This window comes from Capricornis sumatraensis, chromosome 8 (genome assembly GCF_032405125.1).
Source record: "Capricornis sumatraensis isolate serow.1 chromosome 8, serow.2, whole genome shotgun sequence".
Classification (NCBI taxonomy): domain Eukaryota; kingdom Metazoa; phylum Chordata; class Mammalia; order Artiodactyla; family Bovidae; genus Capricornis; species Capricornis sumatraensis.
The window spans coordinates 48309256-48332796 of record NC_091076.1 but is presented as its reverse complement, the minus strand read 5'-3'; the positions used below and the strand labels follow the sequence as shown (position 1 = coordinate 48332796).

The following is a 23541-nucleotide window of genomic DNA, read 5'->3' as shown; positions in this document are numbered from 1 at the left end:
TTTTCTACTTTTCCTCTTTTTAAAAAATGGAAATATAGTTGATTTACAATGATGTGTTAGCTTCGGGTATACAGCCAAGCGATTCAGTTTTACATACATAATATATATTCTTTTTCAGGTTCCTTTCCATTGTAGGCTATTATAAGACACTGAATACAATCCCCTGTGCTACACAATAGATCTTTTGTTGTTTATCTGTTTTATATGCAGCAGTGTGTATCTGTTCATCCCAAACTCCTGATTTATCTCCCCTGCCTTTCCCCTTTTGTAACCATAAGTTTGTTTCCTATGTCTGTGAGTCTATTTCTGTTTTGTAAGTTCAATTCTGTCATTTTTTTAGATTCCATCATATGACATATGATACAGCCACAATGGAGAACAGTATGGAGATTCTGCAGAGAATCTGAAAACAGAATCTGAAGAACAGAATCTGAAGAATCTAAAAATCTAAAACTAAAAACAGCCACCATATGATCCCGTAATTCCACTTCTGGGCATACATCTGGAAAAGGTGGAAACTCTAATTTGAAAAAAAAATACATACAGTGTTCACAGCAGCACTATTTACAGTAGCTAAGACATAGAAGCGATCTATGATTAACAGATGAATGGATAAAGAAGATGTGGGGGGTGTGTGTGTATAACGGAACATAACTCAGGCATAAAAATGAAATAATGCCATCTGCAGAACACAGACAGACCTAGAAACTATCATACTAAGCGAAGTAAGTCAGACAGAGAAAGACTAATTCCTGCTTATCTTTCATCTCAACCTAGAGAACAGTCCCTTCAGGAAAACTGCCCCCTTGATTGGGTCCCCTAAGGATGCTCAATGCAGGGACAATGCCCGCCCACTTGTATGTCTGGCTGCCCATAAGCTCCATGCTCTACAGGAGGGGGGCTGAGCCTGTTTTGATCACCCCGCAGACCTGGCATCTCTCATGGTGAGAAGGCACATCGTGGGTGGTCCAGTGAGTGAATGAACTAAGACGTGCGTGCGGGGATGGTAACCCAAGCCGCCTCACACAGCCTAGGCAGTGGAGGGGACACTCCAAACAGCACTCACCATCGCAGGTGCAGCGCACGTTCCGGTAGAAACGTGGGCACACGAAGCTGATGCGGGCTGTGCTGTAGGTCATGAGTGCATGCGAGTCCAGCGACAAGCCCTGCTCACAATGTTGCTCCTGACAGTCCAGCCCAGAGCAGTTCTTCTCCAGGATGGCCGAGATGCGCATGGCGTTCTCCAGGTGTCTCCTGGCGTTGGACAGCTTCTGGATGAGGTAGGCCGGCTTGTAGAACTCGCTGCTGTGTGTCTCCACCGCGAACAGCATGTCCAGCTCTCTGGTGCCTGCCACGGGCTGGATGCTAACGATGTGCAGGCTGTCCTGCTTCTGGGTCAGGACCACGTTGCGTAGGGTGCGCCGGAACCCATGCATGTGGAGCCCCACAAAGTCCTCGGGGGACACGTTCTCGAAGCGGATGGTGACGGTGTTCTGTAGCATCTCCTGCACCAGCTGCTCCACGTGCACGACCACGTCAATGGGCACCTGGAAGCGGCCGTCGCTCACCGACACGTTCAGGACATACTTGCCGCTGTCCAAGCCCCCCAGGGCGATGATCTTCCCATCGTGACTGTTCACCTTGAACAAGCTCTTCTGCTCCGATTTCAGCGCAAATGTGAGGACGTCATACACGTCCTGATCTGTGGCATGGATCTTCCCGATGACCCCACCAGGAAAGTCGTCCTCCATGGTGACAATGAAAATCTCCAGGGGGATGGCTGTGGGCTTGTGGATACTCTCCTCAATGACCCGCACTCGGACATAGGAGTGAGACACTTGCTGAGGCTTGCCAGAGTCTTTCGCCTAAAATCATCCAGCAGGGAGGGAAGATGAGGAAGTAAGGTAAAAGCCCATGATAATTTTTTTAAGAGCAACTAAACAAAGATAGAAAGTGTCTGCTCCTTTAACCACATTGCTGCTCCCTCCATCTCTTGTCATTATTCTACAAAATTGGAGCATGTACATATAAGTAAGAGGAGTGATTTATCACTTTTGGTGCCCATAAGTGCACTCTGTTATGAGAATAAAATGTGTCAACATAATAAAGCCAGTGGGGGTGAACTGAGACAGAGGACGCAGGGTGCTGTGAGATCCATAGTGCCCCCAAGAGGCTGGCTGTGTTTTAATTTTGGACAGAAGCCACAGGGGAGCCTTGTAAAGTGGCATTCCCACTTAGAAGAGAGATCTTGGTTGTCTTTGGCTTCTTAGCTTTGCATGGGACCAGACAGCACTTTTCTGTACATTTAAGAAACAACGTTATTTCAAGTGAGAAGGACACAATATTGAGGCTTAGAATAAAAGGTGGTACAATGAGAAAAGCCTGAAAAAAGCCATTTTGTCTTCCTTCTATCTGTAAGGACTGACAGAACCACCACCCTGACAGATAGTAACTGAGGACCTGTCACATACAATGTGAAGGTGGTCAGTGCTGGAAGACTTCTGAGAAGGGCAGATTCTCAGTGGCTGGGGCCCCATGGTGGGCATCTCAGGGTGGGGACGGCCAGGTGATATCTCAGGAGGTATGTCCTTGCATGTGGAAGGCAGTGTGAAAGCAGGAGCTTGGTCATCACAGGGACCCGAGTTCAAATCTTTGCTCTGTCTCTTACTATGTGTCTGGCCTGGAATTAGTCACTTAACTTCTTCGAGCTTTAAGTTTTATATATTATTTGAGTGAAATAGTCCTATCTACCTCACAGGATTCTTGTACTGTGAGGATTACGACTCACGTGATTGCAACATACTCAGCACAGACCTGACCCACAGAAGTACTTGGTGCATGAGAGTTAATATGATTGTTGTTATCTTTATTATTTCCATAACCACACGCTTTTTAAAATGGACTATATGAACCAGAGATGCTAGAATGGAAAATTCACTTAGGAGGAGATCAGTTTAGCAAATAGGACTGAACTTGAAGTCAAACTGTGTAGAGCCTTGAAGGACAATGATGAGTTCAGACCCCACAGGTCAGGGGTTGCCCACTCAAAGATTAGAGGCCAGAAAGGCAAGAAGCCACTGGATGTAAGGTAACAGACCCACGGGCCTGCGGGCTAAGAAGAACTGGACAGTCATGTCTGCCTAAAAACCCTAAAATTCAGCATCTGAACAAGCCAGAATTCACAAGGTTTCTGGCAATAGGGAGCTCAGTCGTTTTTAGTTTAGGGGTGAGCATGCATTTTCTGTAAAGGGCGAGACAAGAAATACTTTAAGTTTTGGGGTTATATGATCTGTATCAACTACTCAACTTCCAGCAGGAAGGCAGCCCAGTACATATGTAAATGAACTGGAGAGGCTGAGTTCCCATAAAACTTTATTTATAAAAACAGGTTGAAGACAGGATGTGGTTCAGGGGTTATAGTCTGTTGACCTCTGGTTTAGTGGAATGAGATAATCAAAGTGGAATAATTAGCCTGGAAAGGGTACAGAAATAGATCAGAAAGAATAAAGCTGAAGCCAGACGAACACCCAGGAGGTTTTGCAATAGTCTCAGTACGGGACAATTTAGAATAAAGGGGGGAGATTGCAAAGGGTATATACCTGATGCACGCTGAGACATTTTGGAGACAGAACGTGGGCCTTGGTGGTAAGTTTAATATAAGGGACCAGCAGCAGAAAGCTCTCCATGGTGTTTACAAAGTCTGAGATGTGAAATATGCTCTCTAACAGCCAGAGAATGTAGGCAAAGAACTGTACTGGCTTCTGTGTGCACTCAAGTCACTCAGTCGTGTCCAACTCTATGACCCCATGGACTATAGCTCTCTAGGCTCCTCTGTCCACAGGATTTTCCAGGTAAGAATATTGGAGTGGATTGTCATTTCCTCCTCCAGGGGATCTTCCCTGTGTAGGGATGGAACACAAGTCTCTTGCATCTCCTGCATTGGCAGGCAGGTTCTTTACCATTAGTGCCAGCTGGGAAGCCCCAGCAGCTTCTGTGAGAAGGTACTAAAACTCTCTCCTTGCCCTTGAGGACCTCTAACTGTGATATAAAGTCATTCACATAATATTGTTGGAGGAGTGGGTGGCAATTGAAGAGTTTATCAATGTGCTTCGAGCCAAAAGTCATTAATTTGAAAGGTTTCATGGGGTAGGGTAAGCCATAACTTATCCAAAGAGATAAGGTACACAATTAAACTCTATATAAAGACTATTCTCATCATTGCCACTATTAATAATAGGTTGCTCTCTGAGCCAACTGTGCTTAAAAAACAGTCACTCAGTCTCACTGATGGGACCCATGTCTTGGGACTGGCAAAATTTGCAACCAGGGGCTTTTTGGTGCTCTCTCGTTTCCTGCTTCTGTTCACACCCTTCCCGTAACTGCCACTTCTGCCTCTTGGTCTCCCTTCATTCGACATCATGACCTTGAGGAAGCTGAAATGTTGGGAGGCCACTGCCACCCGAGTCCCTGTTCCTGTTTCCCATCTCTGGGGAAACTTACCAAGAAGTGTGGTGTGCCAAGTCTCTTCAGTTGTGTCCAACTCTGTTATCCTATGGCCTGTAGCCCTCCAGGCCCCTCTGTCCATGGGATTCTCCAGGCAAGAACCTTGAGTGTGTTGCCATGCCCTCCTCCAGGGGATCTTCCCAACCCAGGGATCAACCCATGTCTCTTATGTCTCCTGCATTGGCAGGTGGGTTCTTTACCACTAATGCCATCTGGGAAGCTCAAGCTGAGGTCTCTTAAAAAGCAGAGGCCATGAAATATTAATATTAATATGAAAAATTAATAGCTTCATCACACCAGGACAAGGATTGGTCATTTCCCAATTGGGGTGATCCAGGAAATACTTCTCAGTACCAAGAAGTAATGGAGAAGGAAATGGCAACCAACTCCTGTATGCTTGCCTGGAAAATCCCATAGACAGAGGAGCCTGGCAGGCTATACAGTCCATTGGGTTGCAATGAGTGGGACATGACTTAGCAACTAAACGACAACCACTCCCAAGTAGTAAATCTTGACCAGTGAGTTGTCTTTGGGTCTCATATGGAGCCCCAGGAATGTTCAGAATACAGATTTAAGCCAGAGACCATCAGTCCGGCACACCCTACAGGAAAGTCCCTTTTCAACAATGATGTTCCTTTCCTTCCTGTTCAATTTCACACACAGAGGCCATTTTTATTGGTGTGAAATTGAATTTGAGATTAAAAGGGGAACACTACTACACGGTAATGAATTATGTTGGCTTGCTCAACAGGAAAAAAAAAAAAAAACAACAACCAAGGGGCAGAGCCTGTAGTAGGAGAGAAAGCTGGCCTGCAACAGGTAGAAGATGAGGCCATACCTGGACACACAGCACGTACTCTGGAGACTCTGTGTGCTGGAAGACCACGGCTGACCTCAGGATTCCGTCCGAGTCCAACACGAATGCCTCCTCTTCATTTCCCGACAAAATAGAGAAGGAGAAGGGAGGCCCATTGTGAAAGGAGTCTTTGTCTGTCACCATGAGCTGCAGAACGCTGGTGCCTACTGGCTTATTTTCCTGCATAAGAGAGTATATTAAAAGGGAAGATAAAATTACACCTCTTTGCACATTTAAAAAAAACCCCATCATTACCGGCTGAGAGTGCTGGGCTAGAAAACAGAGCTTTTAATGGAAGGGATTCCCTGTGATATTATCTCATCTTCTGGAAAATGCTGGTGTCTGTAAGCATCATCCCATCATTGGCTGCCTCCCCAGACTGCCCTGTAAGACAATGAGCTGCAGGTGAGAACACGAGGACTTGGCCTTGAACTGCTTTGTAGGTTCCAAGGATGCTGCCTGGCTCCATCTGTCCTTGAAAGGCTGGAATTGCCCTGAGTTCATCCAGATGGCTCTGGAAATCCATGGTGCTCATCAGCCTTCAGGATGGCATCAGAAATCCTCTGGGGCCAAGAAAACATCAACCTTTTGGGATGGAAAATCCTTCCTCACACTTGTCACAACATGATTACACTGAGGCCCAATACAGTGACACAGTGTCACGATACTGGACTTTTAGGGAGACATAATGGCAACTTCCTGGTAGAAATACAAAGGCATGTGCTGGGTGGGAGATAGGGGTTTAAATCCCACCCATCAGAAAACAGTTCCGCTGTTTCTCGAGAGAAAAGAAAGGGGATGGGATATTCCTCAATCAGAGAATGAAGAAAAAAGACATCTACAACTTCATCAGAAGTTTAGGAAGCCCAGATGTCCTTATGCCAACGTTATATTGCAGAAACTCTGCCTTCTATCTCAGATGGAAACACAGAGACTCTTAGTCACTCCTTCTTGGGTCCAAGGTTGTCCTCTGAAAACACGAAATTAAATTCCTCAGTGGCTTGGGCACCAGCTTTCTTGCTCCGCCCTGTCTGGACTTCAGCATTACCAGAGCGCAGGCCTGGAGTCAGCTTCATTAGTTCAGGCCTTCTGATGAGATTGACTTCGCATTAACTGAATCTGGGTCACAGAGATGGAGACAGTGACACCCTGCATGATAGGAGTCACCACAGGGAGGGTGTACTCATGTTTTAGGTGCTGAATTTGTCTTATAAGAACCATGTGTTGGAAAAAGAAAATTATTCTGGGGTGAACAATGGGAGGAGCATTATTTTTTTTTGCAAGAGAATGAGGCGAGGAGAACCTCAGAGACCTCTCATTTGTTTCTCCTCTCAAGTGGCCTTTGGGTCACCAGGAACCAGACACCGGCTCTCTCTGGGATCAGTCGTGGAAACGCCCAGCCATGCACAGATTTACCGGTGCATACCAACAGCAGCTTCAGCACCACACCAAACAGATTTATGGATTTGTTTGCTCTCTCTTGAAAAGTCATTTCCTCTGCAGAAGAGAGAGGGAGAGAGGATGTGTGCCCGAGGGGTCGCAAGTGAGGAAGGAGGGTGAAATACAGCACAGTGGGCCATGCTGCAGACAGGAGCCACGGTCACTGCTCAAGGGCTGAGTCTCTCTTCCTCCCTGGCTGACTTCCTGGAGCGCAGGTGAGGACAGGCCATCAGGCTGATCGATCGTGTCATAAAAGCACAGGTTGCTGTGGCAGAGCCCATTTTGCGTGGGGCTAGCGTGGAGCAGGGGAGGGGGAGACAGCGACTCCAAGGGGACAGGGGTGGAGGGGGGAGCCAAACCATCGAGGGGACAGGGTGCTGGGGTGAGGGGAGGGCGTCAGCCTGGGCGAGCTCTGCGGAGTCACAGAGGGGCAGGCACGCACAGCTGCTGGAAAAGGCATCAGAGAGGAGAGGAAAAACAAACACCCCCAGGGAAGGGGTGTGGTTCTCCTGAGGAAGCGCTGACAAGGGAGCAGAGATGCTCAGCCTGATCCTGGGGGGCCCAGTGGGGCAGGGCAGGGGAGTGGGTGGGTGGGGTGCTATGGATGGCCAGACTCAAAGTCTTCAATGTTGCTCCAAAGGGGGGTCTTTTGAGACCTGACTCGCTCTCATCTCCCCTTCTACCCACAAAGCCCTGGGAACCCGTGGGGGTGATTCTGAGGCTGATTTCCTAGAATATCTGCAGCCATTCCAGTACACATCTGTCCATCCCTGTCTCCAATAAATCCTCCATGCTGACAGTATTCCTGGACTGGGTTTCCTGATCCTCCTGAAGTCAGGCTTCCAGCTTCTAGAAATGCTAGGAAATGGAAGTAGCTCAGTGCTTAGGACTTGTGTTCATGAGATATCTTTTGAATAAAAATTAAAAAAGGTAGGATGAAAAGTTGTTCTCTCTGAGAGCAGAATACCAGCAGGAAGTCACTGTCTCCTGCAGTCTAATTTTAGAGAGCAGGTGGGCTTAAAGTGCTAAACAAACTGCTCATGGAAGACTGATTTTAATGAGGAGAAGTTCTAGCCTGATGGCCAATCCCTCTTTGACAAACGAGATGGCTCCTATCAATCGCCCTTCCCTGCTAGAACAGCACAAAGTGCTTAAAGGCAGCCCATCATTGTGGGCAGAGAATAGTCTCTTCTGAAGACAGAACTGAATTCAAATGCTGACTCCAGCACTTTACAGCTGCCTGACCTTGGGTGAGCTACTGAACCTCCCAGATCCTAACCTCCTTCAATCTAAACCAGGGGCTGGGCCCCAATGGGGACAGATGAACAGAAAGCACTTGACACTTGAGAGAATCTCACTGGTGAAATATTTTTTATCAATGTTTATTAATTAGTTGCAGTGAAAGAATCAGGTTTTTTTCATTCCAGCTGGGAGAAATACCAACAATCTCAGATATGCAGATGACACTACCCTAATGGCAGAAATTGAAGAGGAACTAAAGAGCCTTTTGATGAAGGTGAAAGAGGACAGTGAAAAAGCTGGCTTAAAACTCAACATTCCAGCCACAGAAGGAACATACTTCAACATAAAAAAAGCCATATATGATAAACCCACAGCAAACATTATCCTCAATGGGGAAAAATTGAAAGCATTTCCTCTAAAGTCAGGAACAAGACAAGGGTGCCCACTCTCAACACTACTATTCAACATAGTTTTGGAAGTTTTAGCCACAGCAATGAGAGAAGAAAAAGAAATCAAGGGAATCCAGATTGGAAAAGAAATAAAACTCTCACTGTTTGCAGATGACATGATCCTTTACATAGAAAACCCTAAAGACATTGCCAGAAAATTAATTGAGCTAATCAATGAATATAGTAAAGTTGCAGGATATAAAATTCACACACAGAAATCTCTTGCATTCCTAGAAAGTAACAATGAGAAAACAGAAATTAAGGAAACAATTCCATTCACCATTGCAATGAAAAGAATAAAATACTTAGGAATAAATCTACCTAAAGAAACAAAAGACCTATATATAGAGAACTATAGAACACTGATGAAAGAAATCAAAGATGACACAAATAGATAGAGAAATATACCATGTTCATGGATTGGAAGAATCAATATAGTAAAAATAAGTATACTACACAAAGCAATCTATAGATTCAATACAATCCCTATCAAGCTACCAATGGTATTTTTCATAGAACTAGAACAAATAATTCCACAATTTGTATGGAAATACAAAAAAACATTGAATAGCCAAAGCAATCTTGAGAAAGAAGAATGGAACTGGAGGAATCAACCTACCTGACTTCAGACTATACTACAGAGCTACAATCATTAAGACAGTATGGTACTGGCACAAAGACAGAATCACTGACCAATGGAACAAAATAGAAAGCTTAGAAATAAAACCATGCACCTACAGGTACCTTATTTTTGATAAAGGAGGCAAGAATATACAATGGGGCAAAGACAGCCTATTCAATAAATGGTGCTGGGAAAACTGAACAGCTGCATGTAAAAGAATGAAACTAGAACACTTTCTAACACCATACAGAAAGATAAACTCAAAATGGTTTAAAGACCTAAATATACGTCCAGAAACTATAAAACTCCTAGAGGAAAACATAGGCAAAACACTCTCTGACATAAATCACAGAAAGATCCTCTATGCCCCACCTCCCAGAGTAATGGAAATAAAAGCAAAAATAAACAAATGTAACCTAATTAAACTTAAAAGCTTTTGCACAATGAAGGGAACTATAAGCAAGGTGAAAAGACAGCAGTCATAATGGGAGAAAATAATAGCAGCTCCTGCAGCTCAATTCCAGAAAAATAAACGACTCAATCAAAAGATGGGCCAAAGAACTAAACAGACATTTCTCCAAAGAAAACATACAGATGGCTAACAAACACATGAAAAGATGCTCAACATCACTCATTATCAGAGAAATGCAAGTCAAAACCACTATGAGGTACCATCTCACGCTGGTCAGAATGGCTGCTATCAAAAAGTCTACAAACAATAAATACTGGAGAGGGTGTGGAGAAAAGGGAACCCTCTCACACTGTTGGTGGGAATGCAAACTAGTACAGCCACTATGGAGAACAGTGTGGAGATTCCATAAAAAACTGGACACAGACCTCCCATACAACCCAGCAATCCCACTTCTGGGCATACACACTGAAGAAACCAGAATTGAAAGAGACATGTGGATCCCAATGTTCATCGCAGCACTGTTTACAATAGCTAGGGCATGGAAGCAACTTAGATGTCCATTGGGAGACGAATGGATAAGAAAGCTGCGGTACATGTACACAATGGAATATTACACAGCTATTAAAAAGAATGCATTTGAATCAGTTCTAATGAGGTGGAAGAAACTGGAGCCTAGTATACAGAGCGAAGTAAATCAGAAAGAAAACTACCAATACAGTATATTAATGCATATATATGGAATTTAGAAAGATGGTAGCAATGACCCTGTATGCGAGACAGCAAGAGACACAGATGTAAAGGACAGACTTTTGGACTCTGTGGGAGAGGGCGAGGGTGGGATTCTTTGAGAGAGTAGCATTGAAACATGTATAATATCAAATGTGAAACAGATCGCCAGTCCAGGTTCTATGCATGAGACAGGGGGCTCAGGGCTGGTGCACTGGGATGACCCTGAGGGATGGGATGGGGAGGGAGGTGGGAGGAGGGGTTCAGGATAGGGGCATATGTATACCCATGGCTGATTCATGTCAATGTATGGCAAAAACCACCACAATATTGTAAAGTAATTAGCCTGCAATTAAAAAAAAAACAAAAACCCTCAACATTAAGAAACCTAAGATCATGGCATCTGATCCTATCACTTCATTGCAAATAGATGGGTAAATAATTGAAACAGTGAGAGACTTGATTTTCTTGGGCTCTAAAATCACTCTGCTGATAAAGGTTTGCATAAAGCTATGGTTTTTCCAGTAGTCATGTGTGGATCTGAGAGTTGGGCTATAAAGAAGGTTGAGCGCTGGAGAACTGATGCTTTCAAACTGTGGCTCTGAAGAAACTCTTGAGAGTTCCTTGGACAGAAAGGAGGTCAAACCAGTCAATACTAAAGGATATCAACCCTGCATATTCATTGGAAGGACTGGTGCTGAAGCTGAAACTCCAATACTTTGGCCACCAGGTGTGAAGAGTCGACTCTGGGAAAGACTCTGATGCTGGGAAAGATTGAAGGCAGGGGGAGAACAGGACAACAGAGGATGAGATGGTTGGATTGCATCACTGACTCAATGGATATGAGCTTGAGCAAACTCTGTGAGATGGTGAAGGACAGGAAAGCCTGGCATACTGCACTCCATGGGGGTCACAAAGAGTCGGACACAACTTAGGGACCAAACAAGAACAAATGATGTGATGAGTTGATATTAGGCAGAAATAAGAGTAAGCCATGCAGCAGAGGATGGAGGCTGAGTGCAACAGCACAGGTGCCTGGCAAGCCAGATTTGCTTACCTGAATCACAGCAGTAGCATTAGCAGGTGTAAAGACTGGGCTGTTGTCATTCACATCGGAAATATCGATGTTGACAGTGGCAGTTGAGGACATCGGAGGCATGCCGCTGTCTACTGCCTGGATGAGCAGGGAGTATCCAGACACCTACCAAAGCACAAAGGGTCCACAGTAAAGACCACGGTGACTGCTTCCTTCTCGGCCCACACAGAGGTGCTGTGGGCTTGCTCTGCTCTGCTAAAGATGAGCTGTCTTCGCTTTGAGTCTTTGGACCAGGTTTCTCAGCCTGGGCACCAGCTGGCGTTTGGAGCCAGGTCATTCTTTGTTGCCAGGGGATGATCTGTGCATTGTAGAATGTTTAGCAGAACCCCTGCTGTCTACCCACTAGAAGTCAATATTGCCTCTGACCATTTGTCAGAAACAAAAATGTCTCCAAATATTGCCAGATGTCCCCTGGAGGTACATCACCCCTGTTTAGAAGCATGGCTCTTGGCCTTTGTTTAAATCACAACGGTTGTTACCACTGATCTGCCTCATGTATCAGTTTTGATACTTCAGGAGTACCTTATGGGGATCTATCACACAGTGAGATCTCTCTATTTCTAAGCATCATGTCTATGGCATCTTTTTCCTTATTTTAACTTCACTTTGAAGACACATTTTTGGTCAAAAAAAACCCAACATTTAGAAACTTGGTTTCACCTTGACAGAGGAATCTTCTGTATCATTCTTTCTGACCTAGATACGTTCAGGTAGTCCTTTTGTGTCTGTTCACTTAGGGCCAACGCTGCTCATGAAATCAGGACCACAGGATCCCAATGCCCAACCCAGGTATCAAAATCATGTCTCTGCAGCTCCTGCATTGACAGGTAGATTCTTTACCACTGAGCCACCTGGGGAGCCCATTTAGAATGGAGAACCTCCATACTGATACTCACAGAATCCATGAGTGATTTCAGTGAAGGGGGTGGGGGTTGTGGATGTGAAGGGAGCAGGCCTGAACTAGCTTACCCGTTCCCGGTCCAATTTCTTCTTAACTTTCACAAGTCCCAAGACAGGATCCACAGCAAATTCATTATCCCGATCTCCATTCACAATGGAAAAACGAATCTGTCCGTTGGGCTGGCTGTCTGCATCTTCTGCTATTAGCTTCACAGGACACAAACAAAACAAAGATATGACAGGGGAGACCAAGAAAAGGTTTATTCTTAGGGTCCAGGTCTATATACATGGGCACTGCTCTGACAGGTTTCCTAGATGCATTGCTCACCAGTGCCAGCAATCAGGCCTCAGGGGGAGAGATTTTGGGTTAGCCTAAGAAGGAAAGCATCATTACTGGAACTGTTATTTTATTTCTCTTCATTTTCATCTGAATGCAGCCTGACGCTTGTTAGGCCTGATTTCCCTCAGGCCTTGAGCCAGTTAAGACAGACCCCAAACTTTGGTAATTCTTTCCCAATTCTGCAAAACAATGATCTCTGCCACTGAGTTGGATGTTCTGTAAACTTGTGCACTTCCATGTTAAGGAAGTCCAAGAGAACTTCCTTTTCCACACGGCTAACATGCAGACCCACCATCTCCTGCTCTGCATTGCTGATCTGGCATTTGTATGTACAGAAATAGTCTCATATAGTTCCAGGCCCCAGGAGAGAGGGCCTGCGGGGTCTACCCGGGAGGTGTAAAGAAGGAACATCCCCAACCTGGTGCTGCAGGGGCCAGGAAGGCATCCCTCCAGCCTAGGGGTGGTGAGGGTGCTGAGGACGGGGCTCCCTGCTTCTTGATGTAACTTCCATATCTAAGAGAACCTGTGTTCTCCTAACACATGTTCTTACTGCTATTAGAAAAAGTTCCTTCCAGAAAGACCTCCTCTAAGAGTGGCCAATCGATCTTAAGCTTGATCCTATTTGTACCTGCCTTACCGTGTGTGTGTGTGTGTGTGTGTGTGTGTGTGTGTGTGTGTGTGTGTGTGTGTGTGTGTGTGTTCGGTGTGGGGGAGGTGGAAATAATTTTGTTCTGTCCTTAGACCTGTCATCTAAGTTACAAAGTAATAGCAGCTATTAGGAACTAATTCCATGGTCTGTTTTGTTTCCTTGAAAAACATCCACTCCTGGGAGGAAAGTGGTTAAAGATCGCCTACCCTTTGCTGTAAATGAACTTATCAGACCCTCTCTAACAGACAAAATGGGGGAGGAGCAGCTGAAAGACTGGCGTCTGAGTAGAGTTCTTGGGGACCAAAGGGAGCCTGAAAGGAGAAAGTGTGAAGAGAATCCAAGATGGACTTTGCTCACTTTTTCACCCTCTTGAAGATCATTCCTCCGAAATACCTAGACCTCCCGCTGGCACCTACCAAAATGACTGAGTCCCCGACCAAGGCGTCTTCACTTATGACAGCACTGTACATATCCTGGCTGAACTCGGGTGGGTTGTCATTCACGTCCGTGAGGTTGATGCCGACAGTGGTCACAGCGCTCAGGGTGGGCGTCCCGCCGTCTCTCGCTTCCACCACCAGGTAAAACTTTCTGCACGATTCATAGTCCAGGGCCTCGGATACAGAAATACCCCCTTCAAAGAAAAATGGGGAGTTTTAGATTTAATTAGGAAAAAAAGAAACACTCTGGTCAGCAGCTCCACAATCATGGTAATATCTGTGACATCGTCTCCAGCCAAGACTCTGAGATACTCAGGAAATTTGTTTATTTAATGCCTGCTGAAAGCACCCCAGAGTCTGATTAACACCGTCAGTTAAAACACAGCTACCCACCAGACACAACACTGAAGAAATCGAGTCTTTGTTTATTTCTGCAACAGTGTCAGAACCCCTCAAGCAGCTGGAAATCTCTGGCATTATTCACTCTTACGGGAAGAGAGGCGGGAGCAAGCGGCCCCCGGAAGTGTCTCCCCAGGATTCCTCCAGAAGACCCAGGCAGACTGAGACTGAGCCAAGAAGCATCAATGTGATTCTATAACCTCAGCCCTCATCAGTTAGTGTGCGTGTGTACCTGCTAAGTCACTTCTGTCGTGTCTGACTCTGTACAACACTATGGACTGTAACCCACCAGGCTCCTCTGTCCATGGGATTCCCCAGGAAAGAATACTGGAGTGGGTTGCCATTTCCTCCTCCAGGGGATCTTCCCAACCCAGGGACTGAACCTGTGTCTATCTCCTACATTCACAGGCAGGTTCTTTACCAGTAGCACCACCTGGGAAGGACCAGTTAGTAAATACTTGTGAACTTCACCTAAGTCTTAAATTGAATTACCCACTAAGGTGCTTACCTACTTACAAAGTGCTTATCTAAAACTTTTAGGTCACAAAGAGGACAAAGAAAGTTGAGGATACTGTAACATGCTGAGAAGGAAACACTTGGGAATCTGTAACCAAAAGAAGTGTGAGTTTAGTGTCCACAACTACAGAGAAGAGCTAACACTCATGAACGTGAAAGTGAAAGTCACTCAGTCATGTCAGACTCTGTGATCCCATGGTCCATATAGTCCATGGAATTCTCCAGGCCAGAATACTGGAGTATGTAGCCTTTCCCTTCTCCAGGGGATCTTCCCAACCCAGGTCTCCTGCATTGCAGGCAGATTCTTTACCAGCAGAGCCACAGGGGAAGCCCAAGAATACTGGAGTGGGTAGCCTATCCCTTCTCCAGTTGATCTTCCCAACCCAGGAATCGAACCGGGGTCTCTTGCACTGCAGGCGGATTTTTTACCAACTGAGCTATCAGGGAAGCCCATTACTCATGGTATAGAGTTATTTAAGCAGACAAAAAAGGTGAAAGCAGCTAGCTGGGTGGGACCCCCACAACGGGCTCCCTGAGTTCTCTTTCCCACCCATCCTAGTCCTTTCTGGTGGGCAACCTAGTCCTGAGTTCAGCAGTTGGTAGTTGATCACTCTGCTGTTTGCAGGAAAGTTCTCAAGGGCATTTCCCTGGTGACTCAGATGGTAAAGAACCCGCCTGCAATGCGGGAGACCCAGGTTCAACCCCTGGGTAGGGAAGATCCCCTGGAGAAGGGAACAGCTACCCTCTCCGGTATTCTCACCTGGAGAATCCCATGGACAGAGGAGCTTGGTGGGCTACAGTCCATGAGGTCACAGAGCTGGACACGGCTGAACAACTAACACTTTTGCCTGGGAAACATTCACTGAGATCAAGGTGAATACATTTTGTTCGTTCTCTTTCCAGACAGGCAGCATCTCTAGCAGCTAAGGCTGCCTCTACTTAAGATGAGAAGCAGAAGTCATACTCATAACGAGGGCCTCTTTCTTGCCATAATTAAGTTTTCTTAGCAATTACTACCTCTAGTGCTTTATTTTACATCCCAGTCTCGTTATCCAGAGCCATATTTAAACAGTACTTAACCACTTCCTCATGGTATTCATATACAATGGCCATAACTAGACAAGCTAAGGCTAACACATATTTAAATGAAGAAAACTCCCATACATTTTAATCTGAAGTAATGACCTTAATAAACAGGGTTACTGCTGAAGAAAGCAGCTACTGAAGTCCTTTCATTAGTTTTCACCCTCCCATTCTAAGGGCGAGGACTATATCTCCTCCAATTTTTTCACTCTCACGGCATAGCTGTGTTATATAGAGGTTAGAGAATGTATCCCAGAGTCAGGAAGCTCTGAATTCAAATCCTGGATTCCCCACTCCCATCCCCACTTACTCTCACTGGAGGAATTATTTAACCTCTCTGAAGCTGATTTTCTCATATGGAAAAAGGGGGAGATAACTAGCAGGAATCAGTAAATAACAGGAGTCTGGCATATTTGCCATGTTAGATGACAGTGCTAATTACGATAGTTTCTTGTTCATATTTACTGGATTATCCAACAGAAAATGGACCTTCTTTACCCTCTGGCTCAAGAAGCGCATATTCCTTGAGTGACAAGGGGATTATGTCCAATGGCCAGAAGGTGTCAGAGACTCACTTTTCTTATCTGTGAATAAGGGACTGCCTTGCTCATTCATGGGGGTGAGGTAAACAAATGAGAGTAGTCAAGAAAGAGCTTGGAGAACACTGATATAAACACTATGAAAATACAAGGATGAGCATGTTTACTTTTCAAAGATCAGCCAAATTTTTTTTTCTGAATTACCATCTTCATTTACTCAAAGTAGCCTTAATGCATATTAACTCCCTCAGGAAAAGAAAGCCCTGGGGTTCTATTTTTGTTCTCTTGGTTTCTCTCTAGACATCTGTTCCCCAGGGGACGCTGCATCACACCCCGAGTTTGTAAAGGGTGTGGTGAGAAATGGAAGTGCTCTGGCCAGGAGGAGTGAAAGTGAACATGTTAGTGGCTCAGTCATGCTCAACTCTTTGCGACCCCATGGACCAGCTTCCTCCATTCATGGGATGTTCCAGGCAAGAACACTGGAGTGGGTTGTACCCAGGAATCGAAGCCGGGTCTCCTGCATTGCAGGCAGACTCCTTACGAGGGAATTTCTAAGGATGCCCCCTGCCAAATTTCAGCTCTATGCTGTGGGCTCACAGGGGCAAATCCTTGGCCGGTAGATTTGCTCTAAGATTTTTCAGATAGGAAAGCTCAGGAGGAGTAGTGTGGCTCAAGATGGGGAGATAGTATTTGCAGACGGAGCCTAAGGGTTTGATTGGGTATTTCTCTTTCCTGTTGGCTTGTTGTGTTAACCTGGGCTGTGTGTCTCTCTGTGTGAGGTGCTCCTGGAGATCTGCCTCCACTTGGCCTGTCTGCACTCAGGCTGTGGGTCTCTGGTCACCTCCCAAGGCAGATGTTAAAGAGTGATCAGCATGGTCACCTTGAGACCTTCTCAACTCAGCACCTAGCTGGCTGGAATGGCCACTGTGTTTGATTCTAGCCCCTGGCAAGGGAAAGGGCAACCCACTCCAGTATTCATGCCTGGAGAATCCCATGGACAGAGGAGCCTGACATGACTGAGCAACCTCACTTCATCCTTAGAACAGAGCATCCGAGGGCACTCTGGAGTCTGGGTGTAGGCCGCGCTAGGAGATTTGTTGGTCCACTAAGAAGGGCGATTGATTAGAGAGAGCTAGGAGGAGAAGCAGGGTATGGCAAAGCCTTGCATTCTAAGTAGGTTGCTGTTTACCCACCTGTCTTTGGATTGATCCTAAACTTCCCCTGCTCATTTCCAGACCGGATGAGATAGGTAATCTCAGCATTTGTGCCTATATCTTTGCTGGTGGCAAACACAGCGAGGACTTGGGTGCCAGGGGAGGTGTCCTCAGGCACCGACACCAGGTAGTCCCTCCTCTCGAATACGGGGGGGTTGTCGTTGACGTCCAGGACGGTGATGCTGACGGTGGCCAGAGAGGACAGCGCCCGGCCTGGGCTCTGGTCGGTAGCCCGCACACGGAGGGTGTAGGAAGACTGCTGCTCTCGGTCCAGTGGGCGCTCCAGGACGACGATGCCGGACGAGCTGTCCACAGAGAAGAACCCGTCGGCCGAGTCGGCCAGGGAGTACACGACCTTCCTGTTGACGCCTGCGGGAGACAGACGGCGGGCGTGAACAGGGCCGTGGCCGGGCATGACCAGGGGCGCGGCCGGGCGCTCTCTGCCGAGGAGGACGGGAGGAGGACAGCTCTGCCGGGCGTCTGAGGGCCACGCAAAGGAGTACAGGAGCTGTAGCATGGTTCCTACAGCTTCGGTCCCACGGCAACTTCAGTTTGTAAAATATATACACCCAGACCAAATGGTAAAGAAATGGAAAATACTGGCCACAGATATCAGAAAGAGCTGGATCTAAAGCAGAATGCCTTGCAGGTGTCACACTGCTGTAAGTCTTCACTTTAACTAATGTTTTCAAATACTTGACTAGCTGTCTTGATCATGTTAGAAACACTGACTTCAATTCTTTTGGCTCATGTGGTTTGCAAAAGCCACAATCTTTCTTACCTGCCTATGCCAAATAAGATGAAAATGATTTGGAAAGAGGAAAGAATATATAGGCTATAATTATTCAAACCCTCGACCAATTTCTTTATTTATTTATAATCCCCATCTGAAACTATTCTACTGAGGATTACCACATGTCTTCTAATAAACAAGCCAGGAGCCTAAAAAAGAGAGAGAGAGAAAGAAAAAGAAACAGTTGAATCTTTTTAATATATTAAAGAATCCCATGAATTTAAACTCTAAGATACCAATAAGTATAAGGGTCAAGATGTGCCACAGAAAGAGAAGTATAAATTAATGAATTAATTACTTTGACACATTTTTATCTAGAATCTATCAGACATTATTCTAGGGGCTAGAGAGTCCCATAATGGTAAGGGTCTAACATTTCATGAAGGAAATATTACATTCTGGTGAGTGTAAATAAGACATGAACAAGAACAACGAATCTGTAAAATATATGGGATGTGAGGGAGGAAAAGGGAGAAAAATGAAGCCGTGAGGGAGCGCTCATGAGTGCTGGGGGAGAGGGAGCTTGGGAGCTGGAGAGAAGGGGGTGGTTATTTCATTTCAATACAGTGGTGGGAAGTTTGCACTTGAGTGAAGATGCGAAGGAGGGGATGAGGGGGCAGCGCAGACTTCTGAGGAAGCAGACGGCAAGTAGGGACCCCCGGGAGCAGGGGCATTCGTGAGTCAGGCTGGTGTGACCGAGGAGATGCGGAAGCAGATCGACGTAATCAGAGCTGAGAAGAGACACGCGGAGGGAGAGAGACACGGGAGGAGGGAGACGGGAGACGTGAGATGAGGGAGATGCGGGAGGAGAGAGAGGTGGGAGGAGGGGGACGCAGAAGGAGGGGGACATGGGAGGAGAGAGACATGGGAAGAGAGGACGTAGGAGGAGGAGGAGAGACGTGGAAGGATGAAGACGCGGGGAGAGGGAGACGTGGGAGGAAAGAGACGCCGGGGGAGGAGGATGCGGGAGGAGGAGGGGGAAGCGGGAGGGGAGGAAGAGAGACGCGGGGGGAGGGAGACGGGGGAGGAGGGAGATGCGGGGGGAGGAGGGAGGTGCAGGGTGGGGTAGGGAGACTCGGGAGGAAGGGGGCGCGGGAAGAGGGAGACGGGGGAGGAGGAGGAGAGACGCAGGGAGAGGACGAAGACCGAGTGAGGAGGGAGACGCGGAGGCGTAGGGAGACGCGGAAGGAGGAGGGAGACGCAGGGGGAGGAGGGGGACGCAGGGGGAGGAGGGAGATGCAGGGGGAGGAGGGGGACACGGGAGGAAGGAGATGCGGGGTGAAGGGAAACGTGGGAGGAGGGGACGTGGCGGGAGGGAGACGGGGGGAGGAGGGGGATGTGGGAAGAGGGAAACGAGGAGGGAGGAGGAGAGACGCGAGGGGAGGAGGGGGAGGAGGGGGAGGCGGGGGGAGGAGGGGAAGGTGGGGGGAGGAGGGGGAGGATAAGAGATGCGAGGGGAGCAGGGGGAGGCGGGGGGAGGAGGGGGAGGCGGGGGGGGAGGGGGAGGCGGGGGGAGGAGAAGGAGTGGGGTGGCGAGAGTAGAGCGCTGACAGCGTGGGGCAGATTTCATGGGCGGTGGTCCCGGCGGTGAGGTGGGAGGCGTGGTGGCTCTGAGGAGGGGGCACGTGATATAACTCAGCTATTCGCAGGCGCTCAGGTGGCTGGTGGTGAACAGAACCAGACAGGAGGCAGAAGAGACACAGGCCACCCAGTGTCCAGAGCAGCGCTATGTTCAAAAGCCAGGACACACAGTCAACTGAAGTCGGCATCAAGAGACGAATGGATAAAACAGATACAGCACATATATACACTGGAATATTACTCAGCCGTGCTGCTAAGTCCCATCAGTCGTGTCCGACTCTGTGCGACCCCGGAGACGGCAGCCCACCAGGCTCCCCCGGCCCTGGGATTCTCCAGGCAAGAACACTGGAGTGGGTTGCCATTTCCTTCTCCAACGCATGAAAGTGAAAAGTGAAAGTGAAGTCGCTCAGTCGTGTCCAATTCCTACCAACCCCACGGACTGCAGCCCACCAGGCTCCTCCATCCATGGATTTTCCAGGCAAGAGTACTGGAGTGGGGTGCCATCGCCTTCTCCATTACTCAGACATAAAAGGAATGAAATTGGGTCATTTGTAGGGGTGTGGATGGACCTAGAGTGAAGTGAGTCAGGAAGAGAAAAAGAAATATTGCATATTAATGCATATATGTGGAATCTAGAAATACGGTACAGATGATCTGCAATAGAGAAACAGAGCTGCAGACATAGAAAACAAATGTATGGATGCTAAGGGGACAGACGGGGCGTGGGGGTGGGATAAACTGGGACTAGGATGGACATACACACGCTGTTGATGCTATGTACAAAACAGATAACTAACGAGAACCTACTGGATAGCTTGGGGAACCCTACCCTGTGCTCTGTGGTAACCTGAATGGGAAGGAAATTCAAAAACGAGGGGATATATGTTTATATATAGCTGATTCACCTTACTGAAGAGTAAAAGCTATTAATATTAATTATTAAATAGTACAACATTGTGAAGCAACTATGCCCCAATAAAATGTAGGAACAAGCAAAAAGGCAGGAAGTGGAGACCTGCTGGCAGTCCCTGCAGGAAGACCGGCAGCGATAAGAGTAGCTGGGACAGACGGTGGAGCTGGGGGCTGAGAGGCAGTCAGGTTCCAGGTGTACTCTGAACAGGCTGGAGTGAGAAGTGAGGGGCCAAATGAATGCAGAATTCGGAGATAGGGAGAATAGATGGCCTTCTCATCATGGAGCTGGCAGGGCATGGATGTAAATGTCAGAGAAGATGCCAGAATGACTCTTGGGTTTTCGTCTGAGCCACTGAAAAGACGGAGTTTTCATCAGCTGCCATGAAGGGCTTCCCAGGTGGCACCAGTGGTAAAGAATCTGCTTGCCAATGCAGGAGACATGAGAGACTTGGGTTTGATCCCTGGGTTGGAAAGATTCCCCTGGAGGAGGAAATGGTAACCCACTCCAGTGTTCTTGCCTGGAGAATCCTATGGACAGAGGAGCCTGGCGGGCTACAGTCTATAGGATTGCAGAGCTGGACACAACTGAAGTGACTTAGCACACACACATGCCATGAAGAGGGCTGTAGGAGGACTCAGATCTGATCAGAAGATCATGGGCCCCATTGGGATAGACTGAGTGTGAGATGGGCATTTTATATATAAGTGGAGACTCAAGCAGAAAGTTTGTACAGGAGGCTGGAGATCAGAGGAGAGGTCCAAACTGGAGTTATATTTTGAAAGGTCATCAGCATTCAGAGAGCCAGCAGAGCCATAAATGGATGTGGTCGTAAGGGAATATAAAGAAAAAAAAAAAAGAAATCCAATGGCCAGTAAGCCTAGAACATCCCATCAAAGAAGGGAGAAATTTTGTCAGAGGGGAATTTCCAGTTCTATGACCCAAAGAAATGCACTTCATTATCAAAATGTCATTTTACCTTAATATATACTAAAGCTAAAACATACAAACCAGGAAATGTCCATTAACAATCAACAAATCAGTGAATGATGATTGGATCAACTTTCAGTTCTGAAGATTGATTATACTATTTTTATCCTAGGATCTCAGCACTTCAAAATGGTTTATTATAAGCCTCCAAGTCTCTAGGAGTTATAGATTATAAGCAAAATAGAACAACTTCATGGGTGGAAAAGCATCATGTTGTCCTAAATGCTCTTAATGAAGACAGTATGACAGCTACCTGAAAATGTCTTTTGTGAATCACAGATCCTTAGAATATAAGCTCTTAGAGGGAGGACCTACATATGTGCTATTTTCTATTATAGCATCTCACCATGGGGACAGGCCTTTGGCATTAATAAGAGGTAAACACTTTATTCCCTCAGTGTACAATTTCCCTTAAGCCAAAATTCCCAGCAAACCAATAAAATCACGTATCTGGAGGGAATGACATAAACTGCATTATGCGGCTTTAACCAAAAGGTCAACATTGAGAGTCTGCTCTTGGTTCCATTCCAGAGAGCCCATTTTTCCAAAAGTTTCATCATTTACTTTTATTTCTCTTTCAAAACCATCACCCTGTGATATATAAACACCAACCCCTGATTTTATTGGTGCTGGGATTAAAAACAAGAAGTCATTCCTATTTCCTTGCTGCCCCTTGAAATAAGGCCCCAAAGCAAAGCTTTAGGGATGCTTTCTGGCTATTTTTAGAAGTGGCTTCAAGACTAAATTTTCCATCATACACTCCTGGGGTGAATACATGGAGGACTGCAGAGGTGGTCAAGCTTGCAGCTGAAAGACAATAGCCCTGCCTGGGTGTCTGAGTGACTGTGTGTCCGGGAAGCTGCCCTGACCGATCTGATGGCCTTGGGACACCTCTCAAAGGGCACAAAGATGCATTTATGGAAACACACCAGCGACTGACATAAATATACCACTTCCTTCCTTGTTAGTTGCTTAGTTGTGTCTGACTTTGTGCAAATCCGTGGACTGTCCAGGGCATTTTCCAGGGAAGAATAATGGAATGGGTTGTCATTCTCTTCTCCAGGAGATCTTTGTGACCCAGGGATAGAACCCAGGTCTCTCGAATTGCAGGCAGATTCTTGACTGTCTGAGCCACCAGGGAAGACCAAGAATATTGGAGTGGGTTGCCATTTCTTTCTCCAGGGGACCTTCCCCACCCAGGAATCAAACCTGGGTTTCCTGCATTCTAGGTAGATTCTTTACCAACTGAGCCACGAGGGAAGCCCAAATATACCACACGGGCTTTCAAATCACATATTCCCTGGGAATTTGACTCCCCGCCAGCATATGGAACACCAGTATCACCAACAATAAGGCGTGGCAGGATATTCACGAAGGACCTTTCATCTGAGCATTGGCCGACAATATCACCCCCTTCAGAGACACACAAGCTGAGAGCTGGGCGATCTGCCTGCTGCCGTAAGCATTTTTAGGTAAGCATGAGGGACAAAGTCCTCTTTCCAGGAGATCTGCTTCTGGATAAGCTTCCTCTTCAGGCTTGAAGAAAGCAATTTCTGACTCTTCTGAGAGCCAGCATGCTCCGACCCGCTGAGCTGGGAGAGGCAGGGGCTGGGTTTGTGCCCTGGCACTCTCTGTGGCAGCAAGACCTGAAGGTGAGGTGCTTCTCATGGCTGCCTGTGTGCCCTTCACTGGGACTGAGAGCTGAAATCTAAAAATATTCCTGTGTTCCCAGCCTGCAGATTTCTCTCCCAGCCTTTGGCTCTGCACAGACACCCATGCAGGAGAGGTGGTGTTCTCTGAGCGTCCAGCCCTGTGGCGGGAGCCCTGCGTTTACAAGGCTGACA

At 46.8% G+C, this 23541-nt stretch overlaps 1 protein-coding gene across 2 annotated transcripts in view; it reads right to left on the bottom strand.

Moving 5' to 3' along the window:
• Positions 1-23541, bottom strand: part of FAT3 (FAT atypical cadherin 3) — a 648324-nt gene that overhangs the window by 51457 nt on the left and 573326 nt on the right. For both annotated transcript variants that reach the window (XM_068978441.1, XM_068978442.1), the window contains exons 13-18: positions 17403-17792; positions 13652-13866; positions 12316-12453; positions 11308-11451; positions 5342-5539; positions 1067-1865 (exon numbers count right to left, since the gene is read on the bottom strand). In XM_068978441.1, coding sequence (XP_068834542.1) covers positions 1067-1865; positions 5342-5539; positions 11308-11451; positions 12316-12453; positions 13652-13866; positions 17403-17792 — 1884 coding nt within the window. The remainder of the gene's footprint in view (positions 1-1066; positions 1866-5341; positions 5540-11307; positions 11452-12315; positions 12454-13651; positions 13867-17402; positions 17793-23541) is intronic.